General features: G+C 47.3%; 1 protein-coding gene across 4 annotated transcripts in view; it reads left to right on the top strand.

Annotated features, from left to right (window-relative positions):
* The window catches only part of FASTKD1 (FAST kinase domains 1), a 116,213-nt gene that overhangs the window by 39,459 nt on the left and 58,191 nt on the right, over positions 1–18,563 (top strand). For all 4 annotated transcript variants that reach the window (XM_063933711.1, XM_063933713.1, XM_063933712.1 and 1 more), the window contains exons 8-11: positions 13,488–13,971; positions 14,446–14,560; positions 15,096–15,224; positions 15,389–15,520. In XM_063933711.1, coding sequence (XP_063789781.1) covers positions 13,488–13,971; positions 14,446–14,560; positions 15,096–15,224; positions 15,389–15,520 — 860 coding nt within the window. The remainder of the gene's footprint in view (positions 1–13,487; positions 13,972–14,445; positions 14,561–15,095; positions 15,225–15,388; positions 15,521–18,563) is intronic.

Below are 18,563 nucleotides of genomic sequence, written 5' to 3'. Positions count from 1 at the left end.
TGCTACGGCTCCATCACCTCCCCAGCGGCGTTGCATACTCCCGCTGGCTCTGTTCCCGGATACTTGCGACGGAGACGCTCCGATTCCTAGGCACACCACCGCAGATGCTCTCCTGGATCGCGTGGCTGCTTCTCAGGAAAGAGGTAAGAGGGTCCCCCAGGCGGGACCCGCCATTAAATCGCGTTCCGGTCGCGGTCTCAGGAGACGGACCGCGATGCTGGCGTGGACACTGTGGCCGTACAGGGACCCCACTTTATCCACCAGGGCAGGGGAGCAGAGGTCGGATAATACATTATCCAATTTTCTCTGACGTCCTAGTGGATGCTGGGACTCCGTCAGGACCATGGGGATTAGCGGCTCCGCAGGAGACAGGGCACAAAAATAAAAGCTTTAGGATCAGGTGGTGTGCACTGGCTCCTCCCCCTATGACCCTCCTCCAAGCCTCAGTTAGGTTTTTGTGCCCGTCCGAGCAGGGTGCAATCTAGGTGGCTCTCCTAAAGAGCTACTTAGAAAAAGTTATTAGGTTTTTTATTTTCAGTGAGTCCTGCTGGCAACAGGCTCACTGCATCAAGGGACTTAGGGGAGAAGAAGTGAACTCACCTGCGTGCAGGATGGATTGGCTTCTTAGGCTACTGGACACCATTAGCTCCAGAGGGATCGAACACAGGCCCAGCCATGGAGTCCGGTCCCGGAGCCGCGCCGCCGACCCCCTTGCAGATGCCGAAAAGTGAAGAGGTCCAGAAACCGGCGGCAGAAGACTTTTCAGTCTTCATGAGGTAGCGCACAGCACTGCAGCTGTGCGCCATTGTTGTCAGCACACTTCACACCAGCGGTCACTGAGGGTGCAGGGCGTTGGGGGGGGGGCGCCCTGGGCAGCAATGATAATACCTTGTTCTGGCTAAAAATACATCACATATAGCCCCTGGGGCTATATGGATGTATTTAACCCCTGCCAGGTCTCACAAACACCGGGAGAAGAACCCGCCGAAATAGGGGGCGGGGCCTATCTCCTCAGCACACGGCGCCATTTTCCTGCACAGCTCCGCTGCGAGGAAGGCTCCCAGGACTCTCCCCTGCACTGCACTACAGAAACAGGGTAAAAAAACAGAGAGGGGGGGCACTTTTTTGGCGATATTGATATATAAGCTGCTATGAAGGAAACAACACTTCTGTAGGGTTGTTCCTATATATTTATAGCGCTTGGGTGTGTGCTGGCAAACTCTCCCTCTGTCTCCCCAAAGGGCTAGTGGGGTCCTGTCTTCGATAAGAGCATTCCCTGTGTGTCTGCTGTGTCGGTACGTGTGTGTCGACATGTATGAGGGCGATGTTGGTGTGGAGGCGGAGCAATTGCCGGTAATGGTGATGTCACCCCCTAGGGAGTCGACACCGGAATGGATGGCTTTGTTTATGGAATTACGTGATAATGTCAGCACGTTACAAAAATCAGTTGACGACATGAGACGGCCGGCAAACCAGTTAGTACCTGTCCAGGCGTCTCAGACACCGTCAGGGGCTGTAAAACGCCCTTTACCTCAGTCGGTCGACACAGACCCAGACACGGACACCGAATCTAGTGTCGACGGTGAAGAAACAAACGTATTTTCCAGTAGGGCCACACGTTATATGATCACGGCAATGAAGGAGGCTTTGCATATCTCTGATACTGCAAGTACCACAAAAAGGGGTATTATGTGGGGTCAGAAAAAACTACCTGTAGTTTTTCCTGAATCGGAGGAATTGAATGAAGTGTGTGATGAAGCGTGGGTTAACCCCGATAGAAAACTGCTAATTTCAAAGAAATTATTGGCATTATATCCTTTCCCGCCAGAGGTTAGGGCGCGCTGGGAAACACCCCCTAGGGTGGATAAGGCACTCACACGCTTATCAAAACAAGTGGCGTTACCGTCTCCTGAAACGGCCGCCCTCAAGGATCCAGCTGATAGGAGGCTGGAAACTACACTGAAAAGTATATACACTCATACTGGTGTTATACTGCGACCAGCCATCGCCTCTGCATGGATGTGCAGTGCTGGGGTGGTTTGGTCGGATTCCCTGACTGAAAATATTGATACCCTGGATAGGGACAGTATTTTATTGACTATAGAGCAATTAAAGGATGCTTTTCTTTATATGCGAGATGCTCAGAGGGATATTTGCACTCTGGCATCGAGAGTAAGTACGATGTCCATATCTGCCAGAAGAAGTTTATGGACGCGACAGTGGTCAGGTGATGCGGATTCCAAACGGCATATGGAAGTATTGCCGTATAAAGGGGAGGAATTATTTGGGGTCGGTCTATCGGATTTGGTGGCCACGGCAACAGCCGGGAAATCCACCTTTTTACCTCAGGTCCCCTCCCAACAGAAAAAGACACCGTCTTTTCAGCCGCAGTCCTTTCGTTCCTATAAGAACAAGCGGGCAAAAGGACAGTCATATCTGCCCCGAGGCAAAGGAAGGGGTAAGAGAGTGCACCAAGCAGCTCCCTCCCAGGAGCAGAAGCCCTCCGCGGCTTCTGCAAAGCCCTCAGCATGACGTTCGGGCTTTACAAGCGGACTCAGGGGCGGTGGGGGGTCGACTCAAAAATTTCAGCGCACAGTGGGCTCACTCGCAGGTGGACCCCTGGATCCTGCAGGTAGTATCTCAGGGTTACAGGTTGGAATTCGAGAAGTCTCCCCCTCGCCGGTTCCTAAAGTCTGCTCTGCCAACGTCTCCCTCAGACAGGGCGACGGTATTGGAAGCCATTCACAAGCTGTATTCTCAGCAGGTGATAGTCAAGGTACCCCTCCTACAACAGGGAAAGGGGTATTATTCCACACTATTTGTGGTACCGAAGCCGGACGGCTCGGTAAGACCTATTCTAAATCTGAAATCTTTGAACCTGTACATACAGAAATTCAAGTTCAAGATGGAGTCACTCAGAGCAGTGATAGCGAATCTGGAAGAAGGGGACTTTATGGTGTCCCTGGACATCAAGGATGCTTACCTGCATGTCCCAATTTGCCCTTCACATCAAGGGTACCTCAGGTTCGTGGTGCAAAACTGTCATTATCAGTTTCAGACGCTGCCGTTTGGATTGTCCACGGCACCTCGGGTCTTTACCAAGGTAATGGCCGAAATGATGTTTCTTCTGCGAAGAAAAGGCATATTAATTATCCCTTACTTGGACGATCTCCTGATAAGGGCAAGGTCCAGAGAACAGCTGGGGGACGTAGTAGCACTAACCCAAGTAGTGCTGCAACAGCACGGGTGGATTCTGAATTTTCCAAAATCTCAATTGACCCCGACGACACGTCTGCTGTTCCTGGGAATGATTCTGGACACGGTTCAGAAAAAGGTGTTTCTTCCGGAGGAGAAAGCCAGGGAGTTATCCGAACTTGTCAGGAACCTCCTAAAACCAGGAAAAGTGTCTGTGCATCAATGCACAAGAGTCCTGGGAAAAATGGTGGCTTCTTACGAAGCGATTCCATTCGGCAGATTCCACGCACGAACTTTTCAGTGGGATCTGCTGGACAAATGGTCCGGATCGCATCTGCAGATGCATCAGCGGATAACTTTGTCTCCACGGACAAGGGTGTCTCTTCTGTGGTGGTTGCAGAGTGCTCATCTGTTAGAGGGCCGCAGATTCGGCATACAGGACTGGGTCCTGGTGACCACGGATGCCAGTCTGAGAGGCTGGGGAGCGGTCACACAGGGAAGAAACTTCCAGGGAGTGTGGTCAAGCCTGGAGATGTCTCTTCACATAAATATACTGGAGCTAAGAGCGATTTACAATGCTCTAAGCCTGGCAAAACCCCTGCTTCAGGGTCAGCCGGTGTTGATCCAGTCGGACAACATCACGGCAGTCGCCCACGTAAACAGACAGGGCGGCACAAGAAGCAGGAGGGCAATGGCAGAAGCTGCAAGGATTCTTCGCTGGGCGGAAGATCATGTGATAGCACTGTCAGCAGTGTTCATTCCGTGAGTGGACAACTGGGAAGCGGACTTCCTCAGCAGACACGATCTACACCCGGGAGAGTGGGGACTTCATCCAGAAGTCTTCCACATGATTGTGAACCGTTGGGAAAAACCAAAGGTGGACATGATGGCGTCCCGCCTCAACAAAAAACTGGACAGGTATTGCGCCAGGTCAAGAGACCCTCAGGCAATAGCTGTGGACGCTCTGGTAACACCGTGGGTGTTCCAGTCAGTGTATGTGTTTCCTCCTCTGCCTCTCATACCAAAAGTACTGAGAATTATACGGCACAGGGGAGTAAGAACGATACTCGTGGCTCCGGATTGGCCAAGAAGAACTTGGTACCCGGAACTTCAGGAGATGCTCACGGAAGATCCGTGGCCTCTACCTCTAAGACGGGACCTGCTTCAGCAGGGACCGTGTCTATTCCAAGACTTACCGCGGCTGCGTTTGACGGCATGGCGGTTGAACGCCGAATCCTAAGGGAAAAAGGCATTCCGGAAGAGGTCATCCCTACCCTGGTAAAAGCCAGGAAGGAGGTGACTGCACAACATTATCACCGCATTTGGAGAAAATATGTTGCGTGGTGTGAGGCCAGGAAGGCCCCGACGGAGGAATTTCAACTGGGTCGATTCCTACATTTCCTGCAAACAGGATTGTCTATGGGCCTCAAATTAGGGTCCATTAAGGTTCAAATTTCGGCCCTGTCGATTTTCTTCCAGAAAGAATTGGCTTCAGTTCCTGAAGTCCAGACTTTTGTAAAAGGAGTACTACATATAAAGCCCCCGGTTGTGCCCCCAGTGGCACCGTGGGATCTTAATGTAGTTTTGGATTTTCTCAAATCCCATTGGTTTGAGCCACTCAAATCGGTGGATTTGAAATATCTTACATGGAAAGTAACCATGCTACTGGCCCTGGCTTCAGCCAGGAGAGTGTCAGAATTGGCGGCTTTATCGTATAAAAGCCCATATCTGATTTTCCATTCGGACAGGGCAGAACTGCGGACGCGTCCTCACTTTCTGCCTAAGGTGGTTTCAGCGTTTCACCTGAACCAGCCTATTGTGGTGCCTGCGGCTACTAGCGATTTGGAGGATTCCAAGTTGCTGGACGTTGTCAGAGCATTGAAAATATATATTTCAAGGACGGCTGGAGTCAGAAAATCTGACTCGCTGTTTATACTGTATGCACCCAACAAGCTGGGTGCTCCTGCTTCTAAGCAGACGATTGCTCGTTGGATTTGTAGCACAATTCAACTTGCACATTCTGTGGCAGGCCTGCCACAGCCTAAATCTGTCAAGGCCCATTCCACAAGGAAGGTGGGCTCATCTTGGGCGGCTGCCCGAGGGGTCTCGGCATTACAACTCTGCCGAGCAGCTACGTGGTCAGGGGAGAACACGTTTGTAAAATTCTACAAATTTGATACCCTGGCTAAAGAGGACCTGGAGTTCTCTCATTCGGTGCTGCAGAGTCATCCGCACTCTCCCGCCCGTTTGGGAGCTTTGGTATAATCCCCATGGTCCTGACGGAGTCCCAGCATCCACTAGGACGTCAGAGAAAATAAGATTTTACTTACCGATAAATCTATTTCTCGTAGTCCGTAGTGGATGCTGGGCGCCCATCCCAAGTGCGGATTGTCTGCGATACTTGTACATAGTTATTGTTACATAAAAATCGGGTTGTTATTGTTATGAGCCGTCTGTTCAGAGGCTCCTACGTTTATCATACTGTTAACTGGGTTCAGATCACAAGTTGTACGGTGTGATTGGTGTGGCTGGTATGAGTCTTACCCGGGATTCATAATCCTTCCTTATTGTGTACGCTCGTCCGGGCACAGTATCCTAACTGAGGCTTGGAGGAGGGTCATAGGGGGAGGAGCCAGTGCACACCACCTGATCCTAAAGCTTTTATTTTTGTGCCCTGTCTCCTGCGGAGCCGCTAATCCCCATGGTCCTGACGGAGTCCCAGCATCCACTACGGACTACGAGAAATAGATTTATCGGTAAGTAAAATCTTATTTTAATAAGGCTCCATAGTACCAGGTGGTGAGGACCAGCATAGGGGATAAGGCGCTTGACCTGTAGCCCTTCCCCCAGCTCCAGGCACCATCTACTGCTGGTGTTCCCACCCTGGCGCTGCCTCACACTGTCCCTAACTGGGTGCCATATTCTAACAGTAGCTGCGACTGGTCTCCGGGACTGCAGGGCAAGGTCTCCTCTGTAAATCCGCCTGATTTATCAGCGCTGTGATTCTACAGACACTTAAGTATTCTACATGTCATTTTAAGACTGCGTTAGTTAAGAACAAGTGTACCCGTACCAGAATATATTGTATGAGTATTCTGTTATATACAGCTGGTCTCAGACCGCGCATTGTTTATATATAGTGATTTTCACTTTCAGTGTATCCCTGCTGTATCTATCACTGTTTTCTGTACTCTAGGACTAGGTGCGTCAGGGTCTCGTATATAGTGCTACATAGTATTTACCGTTAAGTGTATTCTACTGTGTACTCAGTCACATAATACCGGACTTATTCACTGGTCTTGTGTACTGTGTACGCAGTCACATTGTACCGGATTTAGACTCTGGTGTTGTATACTGTGTATCCTGTCACATACTAGGGGAATTATTAGCAGGTATTGTACTCTGTCTGGCTGTTTCATACACATACGCTCTGTGGTTACATTCACTGAAATGTCTAACACAAAGGGCGGGAAATCCGTGGACGCCTCTGTATCATGCGGCGCATGCGCCAGGGATTTGTCTGAGGGGGAAGCTTTGAATGATGGTCTGTGTAATAGGTGTCGTACATCTTCCAGTCAGCCCACTGCTCCTGTAGCCAATCAGGAGCCACCTTGGGCGGCGTTCTCCAATATGCTTAATACGCTTGTGACACACCGTACGCCCCCTGTGGGACCTCCTGTGCCATTGCAGCCACATATTGTCCCTATGGTTAATCTGCCCTGGGCGGATACTCTGTCTACCCAGATACAACAATTGAATCAATCTTTGGTTAGACAAAAACCTACCCCACGTCCCTCTGCGGTCAAGGGGTCATCTAAGCGGGCTGCCTCCTCCTCACAATCCACTAATATCTCAGATGATACTTCTGATGAGGATGGGGAGTATATTGATCCATCAGATAATGATACTGTCACTTCTGACGAGGAAATTACAACGCAAGTTGATGTCCCTGACCAGGTGGAGGCTATTAAGCTGATTCTACAAATCGATGATGATGTAGATCCCACTACTGCATCTAAGAAGTCCGATCAATTTAAACGTCAGAAGGTAACTAAAGTAGTCTTACCACATTCTGACCATTTGATAGACATACGTCAGGAACCCTGGTCTTCTCCAGGAAAGAAATTCTCCCTGTCTAAAGATGCTAGCTCGTTATCCTCTCTCTGCTGAGTTGTGTAACAAGTGGGAAAATCCACCGCCGGTGGATTCCCATGTCACCCGTCTTGTGGTGTCATCTACTCTACCTGTCACCACTGTCACCTCACTGAAGGAACCGACCGATAAGCGTGTTTAAGGATGCCTGAAGTCTGTTTACTCTTTTACAGGTGCTGTACATAGATCCACTATAGCAGCCTCCTGGTCCGCAAAAGGAATTGAAGCATGTGTTCAGGCACTAGAGGAAGAGCTGTTTCAGGATATATCTTGACACTGCCAGACAATATAATAATAATAATAATAATATCTGTCTCATACTGCCACCGCCTCCCATTACATTCAGGAGGCGTACTCTGAGGCAGGTGTAGTGGCAGCCAAGGAGTCGACTACGTCCATCCTGGCTCGCCGAATTCTGTGGTTGAGGTCATGGAAGGTGGACCTGGACTCCAAAAAGACCTTGGAGGTACTCCCTTTTAATGGAGACATCCTATTTGGGGAGGATCTGAATAAGATCGTGACTGACTTGGCGGCTGCTATGACTGCATTTCTCCCAAATACTAATCCTTCTACACAGAAGGCAAAGAGTACCACTTTTCATTCCTTTCGATCTCAAGGGAAAGCAGAAGGTCAGACATACCCGAGACAAGCTTGTCCTTCCAAAACCACTAAGCCCAAAGCAAAACAATACTGGGCTGCCCATCAGCCTGCTTCCAAACAAGACAAGCCTGCTGCATGACGGGGCAGGCCTCACCCTGGGGAATCCCAGGGTGGGAGGCCGACTTCTGCAATTCACCCAGGTCTGGTTAAAGACCACTTCAGATGCAGGGGGAAGGGGAGTCGCCTCTCACGGGTACGCAATCTCCTTCAGGAGACGTCCCCCTCGCCAGTTTTGCTCAACGGTTATCCCTTCGGATCCGTTAAAAGCACAAACTCTACATTTTGGTTGTACAATCCCTCTTAGATACTGGAGTTATTGTGCTGGTGCCCCTGTCTCAGAGAGGCATGGGATACTATTCAACGCTGTTTCTGGTTCTGAAGCAGAATGGATCCTCCAGGCCTATACTCACCCTGACAAATCTGCTCAAAGATTTGAGGATATCAAAATTCTGTATGGAAACCCTGCGCTCTATTGTACTAGCTTTAGAACCCAAGATTATATGATATCTCTGGACATACAGGATGATTACCTACACATACCTATTGCCATGTCGCATCCGCAATATCTGACCACGGCTCCTCGGATCTTCACCAAGGTCATGGCGGTCATAACGGCCCTTCGCCGTCAGGGTATCAGGATCCTGCCATATCTGGACGACTTGTTGATCTTGGCGAACTCCCCAGATGTTCTTCTCCGTCATCTGTAACTGACGGTCCAATTCCTACAAGCCCACTGGTGGCTCATCGCGACGTCCCCCTCGCCAGTTCCGAACGACTGTTATACCTTCGGACCCGTTGAAGGCGCAAGCTTTACACCTGGTTGTGCGTTCCCTCCTGGATGCTGGAGTGGTAGTTCTGGTCCCCCTGTCCCAGAGAGGCGGAGGATACTACTCGACCCTGTTTCTAGTACCAAAACCGAATGTGTATTTCCGGCCTATACTCAACCTCAAATCACTGAACAAATTTGTGAGAGTGTCCAAGTTCTGTATGGAAACGCTGCGCTCAATTGTACTGGCCATGGAACCCAGAGATTATATGGTATCCCTATATATACAAGATACTTATCTGCATATACCTATTGTCATATCGCATCAGCAATATCTGCGGTTTGCTATTGGCAACCTTCATTATCAATTCCAGGCTCTGCCATTTGGACTGGCCACGGCCCCTCGGATCTTTACCAAGGTTATGTCCATGATGATGGCTCATCTGCGTCTTCAGGGAATCAGGATCCTGCCGTATCTGGACGACTTGCTAATCCTGGCAAACTCCCAAGATGTCCTTCCCAGTCATCTACAACTGATGGTAAACTTCCTACAAGCCCACGGGTGGCTCGTCAACTGCAAGAAGTCCTCTCTGGTTCCTGCTCGGAGCATGGTGCACCTGGGGGCACTGCTGGACACACACAGCCAAAGACTGTTTCTGAATCCAAAGAAAGTCCTGAAACTTCAGGACAGGATACGATGCTTCCTCTCTCGCCCATGAGTGTCGATACACTCAGCGATGCAAGTACTAGGCCTCATGGTGTTGGCGTTTGACATGGTAGAGTACGCTCAGTTTAATTCCCACCCTCTACAGAGGTTAATCCTTTCCAAGGGGGATGGCCTGCCCCATCGGATCAGGTCTCCAATTATCTCCTTGACTCCGGAGGTTTGTTTGTCACTGAGCTGGTGGCTGCAGGACCAACAGTTGAGCAGGGGTCGTCCCTTCTGAATTCCCACCTGGGTCCTCCTAACTACGGACTCCAGTCTGAGGGGTTGGGGCGCGGCGCTGGAGCAAATCTCTCTCCAGGGTCGGTGGACCAGGGAGGAATCTCTCCTCCCAATAAACATTCTGGAATTGCGGGCAGTGTTCAAGGCTTTGACTCTTGCCCTGCCACTGGTACAGAACAGGCCTGTTCAAGTACAATTAGACAACACCACCACGGTGGCTTACATAAGGCGGCACTCAAAGCCACATGGCAATGATGGAGGTATCAAAAATTCTTTATTGGGCGGAACGCCATCTTCCAGCAATATCGGCAGTGTTCATTCCGGGGGTCTTCAACTGGGAAGCAGACTTCCTCAGTCGTAAGGACGTACATGCCGGAGAGTGGACTCTTCATCTGGAGTCTTTCATCTCCTAGTGGACAAATGTGGCCTACCAGATGTAGACCTGATGGCGTCTCGACACAATCACAAGGTTCCGGACTTCTGATCAAGGACAAGCGATTCTCAAGCAGCGTTCGTGGATGCACTGGCAATTCCATGGAACTTTCGCTACGTGTTCCCTCCAGTGTCACTCCTGCCCAGGGCACTACGGAAGTTCAAACACGAAGGAGGAATACTACTTCTAGTCGCTCCAGCGTGGCCTCGACTGCATTGGTTCTCAGACCTGCAGGGTCTATCGATAGAGCGTCCTCTTCTACTTCTTCAACGCCCAGACCTCCTCGTTCAGGGCACTTGTGTCTACCCGGACCTGGCCAGACTGGCTTTGACGGCGTGGCTCTTGAAGCTTCACTCCTGAGTGCCAAAGGATTCTCCGAGGCGGTTATCCAAACTATGCTAAAGGCCCACAAACCGGCTTCTGCACGGATTTATTATAGGGTCTGGAATTCTTACTTCACCTGGTGTGCTGCTAAGAATTACGATGCTTACAAGTTTAGTACTTCCAGACTTCTGGTGTTTTTGCAACAAGGCCTGGATTTAAGACTTTGTCTGACCTCCCTCAAGGTTCGCATATCTGCCTTGTCGGTGTGGTTTCAGAGTAAAATTGCGTCTATTCCTGACGTTCCTACATTCATACTGCGGATTCAACCTCACTATGTCCCTCCGGTGGCTCCATGGGATCTGTCTGTTGTCCTGAATGCACTGCAAGCGTCTCCATTTGAACCTCTTGAGTCAGTGGACCTTTAAATGGCTCACAGCCAAGGTCCTGTTTCTGCTGGCTATTGCTTCAGCTAGGAGGGTGTCGTACTTAGGCGCTTTGTCTGGTCATCCACCCTTTCTGATATTCCATCGTGACCGGGCAGTTCTGAGAACTCGCCCAGTTTACTTACCTAAACTGGTGTCCTCTTTTCACCTTAACCAAGAGATTGTGGTTCCAGCCTTCATCTCTTCTGACTTGTCCTCCAAAGAGCGGTCTTTGGATGTGGTAAGGGCTCTCCTTGTTTATGTGGAGAGGACAACCTCTATCAGGAGGTCAGATACCCTTTGTGTATTTTTTGGTTTCCACAAACGTGGCTGGCCTGCGAATAAGCAAACCTTAGCCAGATGGATTAGAATTGTGATTGCACAAGCTTATGCGCAGGCTGGGCTCCTGCTGCTATTAAGGCCCATTCTACTCGGTCTGTTTGACCTTCTTGGGCGGCCCGCCGTGGCGTGTCCACACAACGATTGTGCAAGGCAGCTACATGGTCCTCCGTGAACACGTTCACTAGGTTCTATGCCTTTGATACTTCCGCCTCCCATGATGCTTTCTTTAGACGCTGGGTTCTCATACCCGCTAAGGTTTTGTTTTTTTTCCTCCTTCGGCGAAATCTTGGGACCGGGATGATCTGTCTCTGCTAGACGTAGTTCGAGCTCTGCAGACTTACTTGGACAAGACTTCTGCCCGCCGCACAGATTTTCTGCACGTTATTTATGAGGTATATAAATGTGGTTGGCCGGCTACAAAGCAGTCCATTGCACATTGGATCCGCTCGGTCATCACTCGAGTCTATTCTAGTGCAGGGCGACTGGCACCAGACCATGTCTCTCAGTGCATTTCACAATGGCGGTGACGAACACCTGGGCAGCGCAACATAGGGCTTTGGTGGAACAGGTCTGACATTCAGCTAGCTGGTCCTCTATCAACACGTTTTAACTGTTTTCATGTTTTTGCTTCCTACTTTGGGCGTACAGTTCTCCAGTTAGCCAGCAAGAGCATTCCCCCTCCCCTAGGGGCAGCTTTTGTACATCCCCATTTGTAATGAAGCGTTCCATCAGATGTAGGAAAGAGAAAACAAGATTGTTGGTACTTACCAGTTAAATCTCTTTCTTTGACATCATCTGGGGGACACTTCGACCCCACCCTTACTGGTTGGATATATGAGAAAGATGTTAATAGTTTTTCTTCAGCCTATAGTTAAGGCTATTTAAACTGAGGAGGGACTGGAGGGGAAGAGCTTATATACCACTAAAAGTTAGCTCATTAAGTCCTGACCCTTCTATCCCTCTGATGTGCCCCCCAGATAAAGTCAGAGACTGATTTAACTGGTAATTACCAAAAAAAACTTTTTACATTAGAGACATCATCAAAATATATAATATTTTTAAAACAAAGTTTGCAAAATTAAGTGTAATGTTAAAGTTTAGAATACCTCCACTCAAGTTACCACCCCGTTGTTAATCGCCTAAATCAAAACTTTCATTAGATGTCTGTGAAGGATCAATAAATTCCCAGAATTATGTGTGGATTATGTTGCTTGAATGGTCTACCTCCATGCCTTCACTAAATGGTTTCCACATTTTACTAGTCTGGCACCTATTCCTCACTAGAAGATGTGTACCTTACACTTTGACGCTGGTTGCCATGATAGAAAGGCAGGTGTCTTTCGAGCAGTCAGTGTGACTGAGTCTAGCAGACTTGCTTTTGTAGAAATGCTCTTTTTTGTGTATTGATTGATTCATACACGGGGAGGCAGTGATGTCACTGTAGCTCAAATTACTGCATCCTCCCCTCTTTGATCGGGATTAGGTCCAGAGATGTCGGAGAAGCCTTAGTTATCATCTTATCCCTTTACTTATATTTATTTTTTAATAAGACTTTTTTTAAAAAGATTTTTTAACAGACTTTCAGTGGAATATTACTGAATAGTATATGATTCACACTCATAATACATAATTTGAGCCCTTAAAGTGTACTACATTTTAAGATATATTATTAAAACTAACAAAAAGCTGTTGCTTCCCTTTAATAGTACTTTGGTGAATACACTCTCCTTGGCTCTCTCCTCCAGCTTTTATTTGCAGCTGCTGCAATGAATCTCTTATGCTGCGGAGAGGCCTGAACTGCAGTCTACAGTACATATTGGTACAGTACCATGCTCAGCTTAAGAAATCAAGTACTATACAAGGGAAGGAAAATACATTTATAGGTGGAAAATCCATATAAGAATATTACTTATGTAGGAGCAATAGAGTGTGAAAAGGAGCGCTAAAATGCACAAGATTGCACATGATTGCCGGCGGTCAGTGCCGTATTGAAAAGAGGTACGGCACTGACCGCCGGCAATTACAGGGAACCCGGGGAGAAGATCAGACACGGACTCTAAACACTTGCACCAAAGGGCTGTAAAACATTGATTTTATTAACCCATATTTTTTTCCTACAGGTATTAACGCTTTCATGTGCATTTTAGCACTCCTTTTCACACTATATTATTACTATTATTTATAGGAGCTGCTTATATATCCTCAAGCGCTGGTATCACCCATTTAAACTTTTCTTTCTTTCTGCAGGAATATAATATCAAATTACAAACCATTTGAAGTGGCAGCAATGATTAGATCCCTGTCCCTGTTGTTAGATGACCAAGTGGATGAAGCTGTCATTGCTAAGATTAATGCTATAATTCCGCAGTGCACGTTACCAAACTTGGAAAAGATGGCGGTCTTCCTCACACAGTTGCAGAAGGTTCACATTAGTAAGTATGAATCTGCAACTTACAAGAAACTTCTAAAGAAAATGAACCACTATGGACTCGAGAGAATTCAGAAAATGGAGAACATTGATCACCTTCTGAATGAATTAAGGCATATTGAGACTATGCATTGGATGACGACAGGGCTTAGAGTGGGAATGCTGGACAGCTGCCAGCGTTTGCTCTATCAGGTCACCTGGAGAAACGTTACACAGCTTTCTGTATTCGTTATGCAAATGAACACTCTAAGGAGTTCTTTTTATGAGAAAATTACATCCGTGGTCATGGAGGATATTACAAAGGTAATGGCTGCTTAGACTGATATGTTATCCGCAGATAAATACAGATATATTGGATCTTTTGTGCATTGTGTTTACTTTAGCACTTTTGAAAAGCCCACTGGACCCAATATTTTTATTTTTTATTTATAGATGTTTATATTTCACTTTATAAATTATCTCCATTTACATTTTAGGTTTTTTTTTTTCTACACAGCTTCAGTAGGATGTGTTCTTTACTTATATTAATAATGTAGCTAAAGTTTATTACCGTAGGTCTTTTAAAACGTTACAAATATTTTTACAAAGCTGCTGATTGTCAACAGTTCTGGTCGAGGAATTTAAAATTTCTTTATAATTGAATGCAAAACCGAATGTGTCACAGCCAGAATGGATGACACTCTGGTTTTAACAAGTTGTCACCTCGTAAATATACCCCTTAGTGTTCAATGTTCTCCTAACTGGCAGTGTTATCAATATACATCTATTATCTTACAGATTCATCCTTCCTACATTTATTTAATTACACGTCCTTTCAGTATGTTGAATTATGACTCCTCTCAAGAAAAAGAGTTCTTTAATTTGTGCATACAATATGTACTAGATCATTTGGGTAAGTATATATTTTTTATCGTATCATTCCTATGTTGTGTGTGTTAAAGCCCAAAGCTACCTCCCGTTAATTACCTGTAGTAAAATACTGAAGGTAATTCAGTCTCCCCTAAATCCGGGATCAGTACTAAATCCCGCTGGACGGGATCCCGGCGGTCGAAATACCGACGCCGGAATCCTGACCACACAATCCTTGCGGGCTCGCTTCGCTCGCCGCGCTGCGGGCGCGGTGCCTCGCTACGCTCGCCACACTATTATATTCTCCCTCTATGGGTGTCATGGACACCCATGGAGGGAGAATATGTTGGGATTGTGCTGGTCGGGATTCCGGCGTCGGTATTTCGACCGCCGGGATCCCGTCCAGCGGGATCTTGACCGCCTCCCCTAAATCCGTGTTGTTATATGTAGTGATGGACCATCTCATGTCTTACATTTTGAAATCTACAGTATCATTAGGTTCTTTTTGACAAGTGTCATACCCATTGACCAATTCACTAATTTAATTCGGTATTTCTTTTCTATATCTTTGCATATAGATTCATTCAGTCCGTCCTTCTTGACGATGGTGGGTTTCAATTTTGCTTTATCTGGGTATTTTCCAAAGGACCTAATCAAAGCTATTTTCAATACTCCGTTCCTGAGCAAACTGGATGCATCTACAAGCAGTAAGCATATAATATTGTATAGTTTGAGATGGAAGGAGGGTGTTTTATAGAAGATTTGTAAATTATTATGTAGTATCTGCAGGGAATTTCTACAAATGTTTATTTTTTAAATATTTTGTTACATTTTAATATACATAAAATGACTAAATTGTTTCATGTTTCAGTCCTTCTCCCTAATCATAACTTGAACACGCGGCTGTTTCTTATGAAGCTAAATCGGGCAGTCTGTATCGAGCACCCAGAATATTTGATACCGTGGTTCCATTCTTCTTTCTGTAAGCAGGTGCAGAGAAGTGGTGAGTGATAGGTCTTCTCTCCCACACACCCTACCCTTACCTATAATGCTAACCCCCAAAAGCTTGTCGCTACTCCCCATTCTTTACATACTTGTTACGCTGAAATAATAGGCGGCATTAAAGCTACTTTGTATATTTGTCACCATGAATTATTCAGTTATAATTTGTGATACATAGAAACACTGCCCATAGGGGAATATGTTTCAACACTGGGAGCTAGGAAATGGGGAAATTAAAACCGGACCTGCTTCTTCTTAGTTTATTTGTAGTGTCTTGCATAGGAAGTGGGCACAGTGAGATTTCTCAGTTTAGCTGGTGTCTGCTGAGGTTACGGAAGACTGTAAAATGCCGAGATTTATGTATTTATTTTTTAAACATATCCTTGATGTTGCCAAGATTGAGGTTTGGTGGTTGTTTAGCCCTGGATACCATCTGCGTCATCCAGATTAAGTTTATATGGGAAAGCATGCTTGTGTGCTCTAATGATTTATTTATTTAATTAAATAATTATTTATTTATTTCTCTAGCATATATTTATTTCTCTAGGATATTGGGGACACATTAGTACGATGGGTATAGACGGGGTCCAAAGGAGCCAGTGCACTTTAAACTTCTTCAACTGGATGTGCTGGCTCCTCCCCTCTATGCCCCCTCCCACAGGCAGTTTAGAAAAAAGTGCCCTCAGAAGAGGATGCACACTCTGCTAGCTCCAGAGTTTTCTTCAGTTTTATTTCAAACTTTTATTATTTTCGGTATGCTGTTTGGGCAACAGCATACCTGTGCCGTGGCAGTTAAGAGGGGGAGGGGCGACGGTCACCGGCCTCATGAGGTGTCAGAGCCGCTTCCCCGCTGCAGGACCACCGTCCTGAGAGGTTGTTTGTTCAGCGGGGTACTGCGCCTTAGCTGTCGCACACACCTATCCTAAGCCTGAAGGTGACAACAGTGGTGAGTACAGACCAGGGGCCCCGCTAGGGGGGTCCCCCAGTTCATTGTGCGGCTGTCACGCAGGGGAGGCATACGGGACCCTCCTGGGGGGAACCCGCTATAGCACCCTTGCTAAGGGTGCTATAGCGGGTTCTGTGATGTTTTATGCACCTTTGGGAGATTTTGGCAGTACAAAGATATCAGTAGCTCCGGCACCATTAGGGGGGCGGAGCTAGCTCAGAGTGGGCTCAGATGCAGTTTGGCGCCTTCCTCTGCACAGCAGCAGCAGCAGCCTCACACAGCTCCTCCAGACGCTGGGATACGCTGGATCACTGGTACAGGGTGTATCTCAGGAGGAGAGCTGCTATTGTGCACATTCCTACATCCCATTAAGGAAGATAGATATGTAAATACAGTGTTTCACTGAGTAACAGCTAGCAGCCTCACTGAGGCTATATAGTTTGGGTGTGCTGGTGCCTTCTCTCTGTCTCCTCTCACATACAGTGAAGCAGGCTTGCATTATATTGTCTGTATTGTATGTTTATGTTGGTGTATTACTGTCATCATGGTGAAACACAAGTTATGCAGTGTGTGTAACACCAGGTTCTCCCCACTTTATTCTGGCTCCATTTCTTGTGAACAATGTAGTCAGTCTTCACAAAACATTGAGTAGACTGTGGGGGAGGGTCAAAAGCCTCCCTGGCTTGGTGCCATCAAAACTATGATGTCTGATATGTCATCTCAGCTCACTGCAAATGCCCATAAAAAGCAAGAATTGCAGCAGGCTGTGTCAAATTTAGCTGCTAGGGCTGATGTTCCCCATTCATCCCCTCTCTGCTGCAGGTCCACAAAAACGTGCATTACCTGCATTGCTATCAGACTCTAATGAGGATATACAGGAGGATGGGGACTCCACTCCTACACAGGTTATTGAACCCCTCATTCTGGCTATACGGGATGTGTTAAAACTCCCTCTAGAGGACATTGTAACACAGCAGTCGTTTTTGCTCACACAAAACTAAGTGTCACCTTCCCTGATTCTAAAGAATTAGATGACTTATTTAAGTTAGCCTGGAAAAATCCAGATAAGGAATATCAGGTGGCATAATGGTTTTTGCATACTTTCCCTTTTGCCCCTGAAGGCAGAAAATTCTTGGAAGAATCCCCGGTTGTAGACGTCTCTGTCTCTCGCCTCTCTAAGAAGGGTGGTACTCCCTGCTCCGGGCTCCTTTACCATGAAGGACCTCGGGGATAGGAAGATTGAAACCACTCTGAAATCTGTCTACACAGCTGCAGGTATATATCTCAAAGACCGGTCATAGCAGGTTGCTGGTTTACACATGCTATTCATACGTGGGCTACTCAAATTCAGGAGGGCCTCTCTGTGACTCGCTCAAAGAGATTTGTCAATATTAATGCTAGAACTACTGCTATGGCAGTGTCAGCACGCAGGGCCATGTGGTTGCGTCAATGGATTGCGGATGCAGAATCCAAGCGCAATGTGGAATCCCTTCCCTTTACAGGGGAATGGCTCTTTGGGGGCGAATTGGATGCGTGGATTTCTAAGGTTACTGCTGTAAAATCCACATTTCTTCCCTCGGGGGCCTCGCCAGCTAGACGTACATGTCCAGGACTGTCTGCTCAGTCATTTCAGTCCACCAGATTTCGATATAGGGCCAGAGGGGCCTCCAACGCAGCTAGAGTCACCAGAGGTAAGCCTAAGAAACCAGCCGTTGCAGGGCTCTCAGGAACAGGGACCTAGTTCAGTTTCCACTAAAACCTCAGCAGGATGCCTGGGTAAGGGACCTCATCTCTCACGGATACAAGCTGCGGTTCGACGGTGCTCCTCTGCACCGATTTTTCAAATCAAGCTTACCAGCTTTGGAGGATACGCGTGTTACGCTGCTGCTGGCCATCAACAAGCTGGTTCAGTCCCAGGTCATTGTTCCAATTCCACTACAACAACCAGGGCAGGCTTACCACTCCAATCTGTTCATAGTGCCAAAAGCGGACGGGTCAGTAAGAGCCGTTTTGAATCTAAAGTCTTTGAACGCTTACCTGAAAGATCAAGATGGAATCTTTGAGAGCAGTGATTGCAGGCCTGGTGGAACAGGAATTC

The sequence above is a fragment of the Pseudophryne corroboree genome, chromosome 7, assembly GCF_028390025.1.
Source record: "Pseudophryne corroboree isolate aPseCor3 chromosome 7, aPseCor3.hap2, whole genome shotgun sequence".
In the NCBI taxonomy this organism is placed as follows: domain Eukaryota; kingdom Metazoa; phylum Chordata; class Amphibia; order Anura; family Myobatrachidae; genus Pseudophryne; species Pseudophryne corroboree.
The sequence above is the reverse complement of the archived record's forward strand: the minus strand, read 5'-3'. Positions and strand labels throughout refer to the sequence as shown.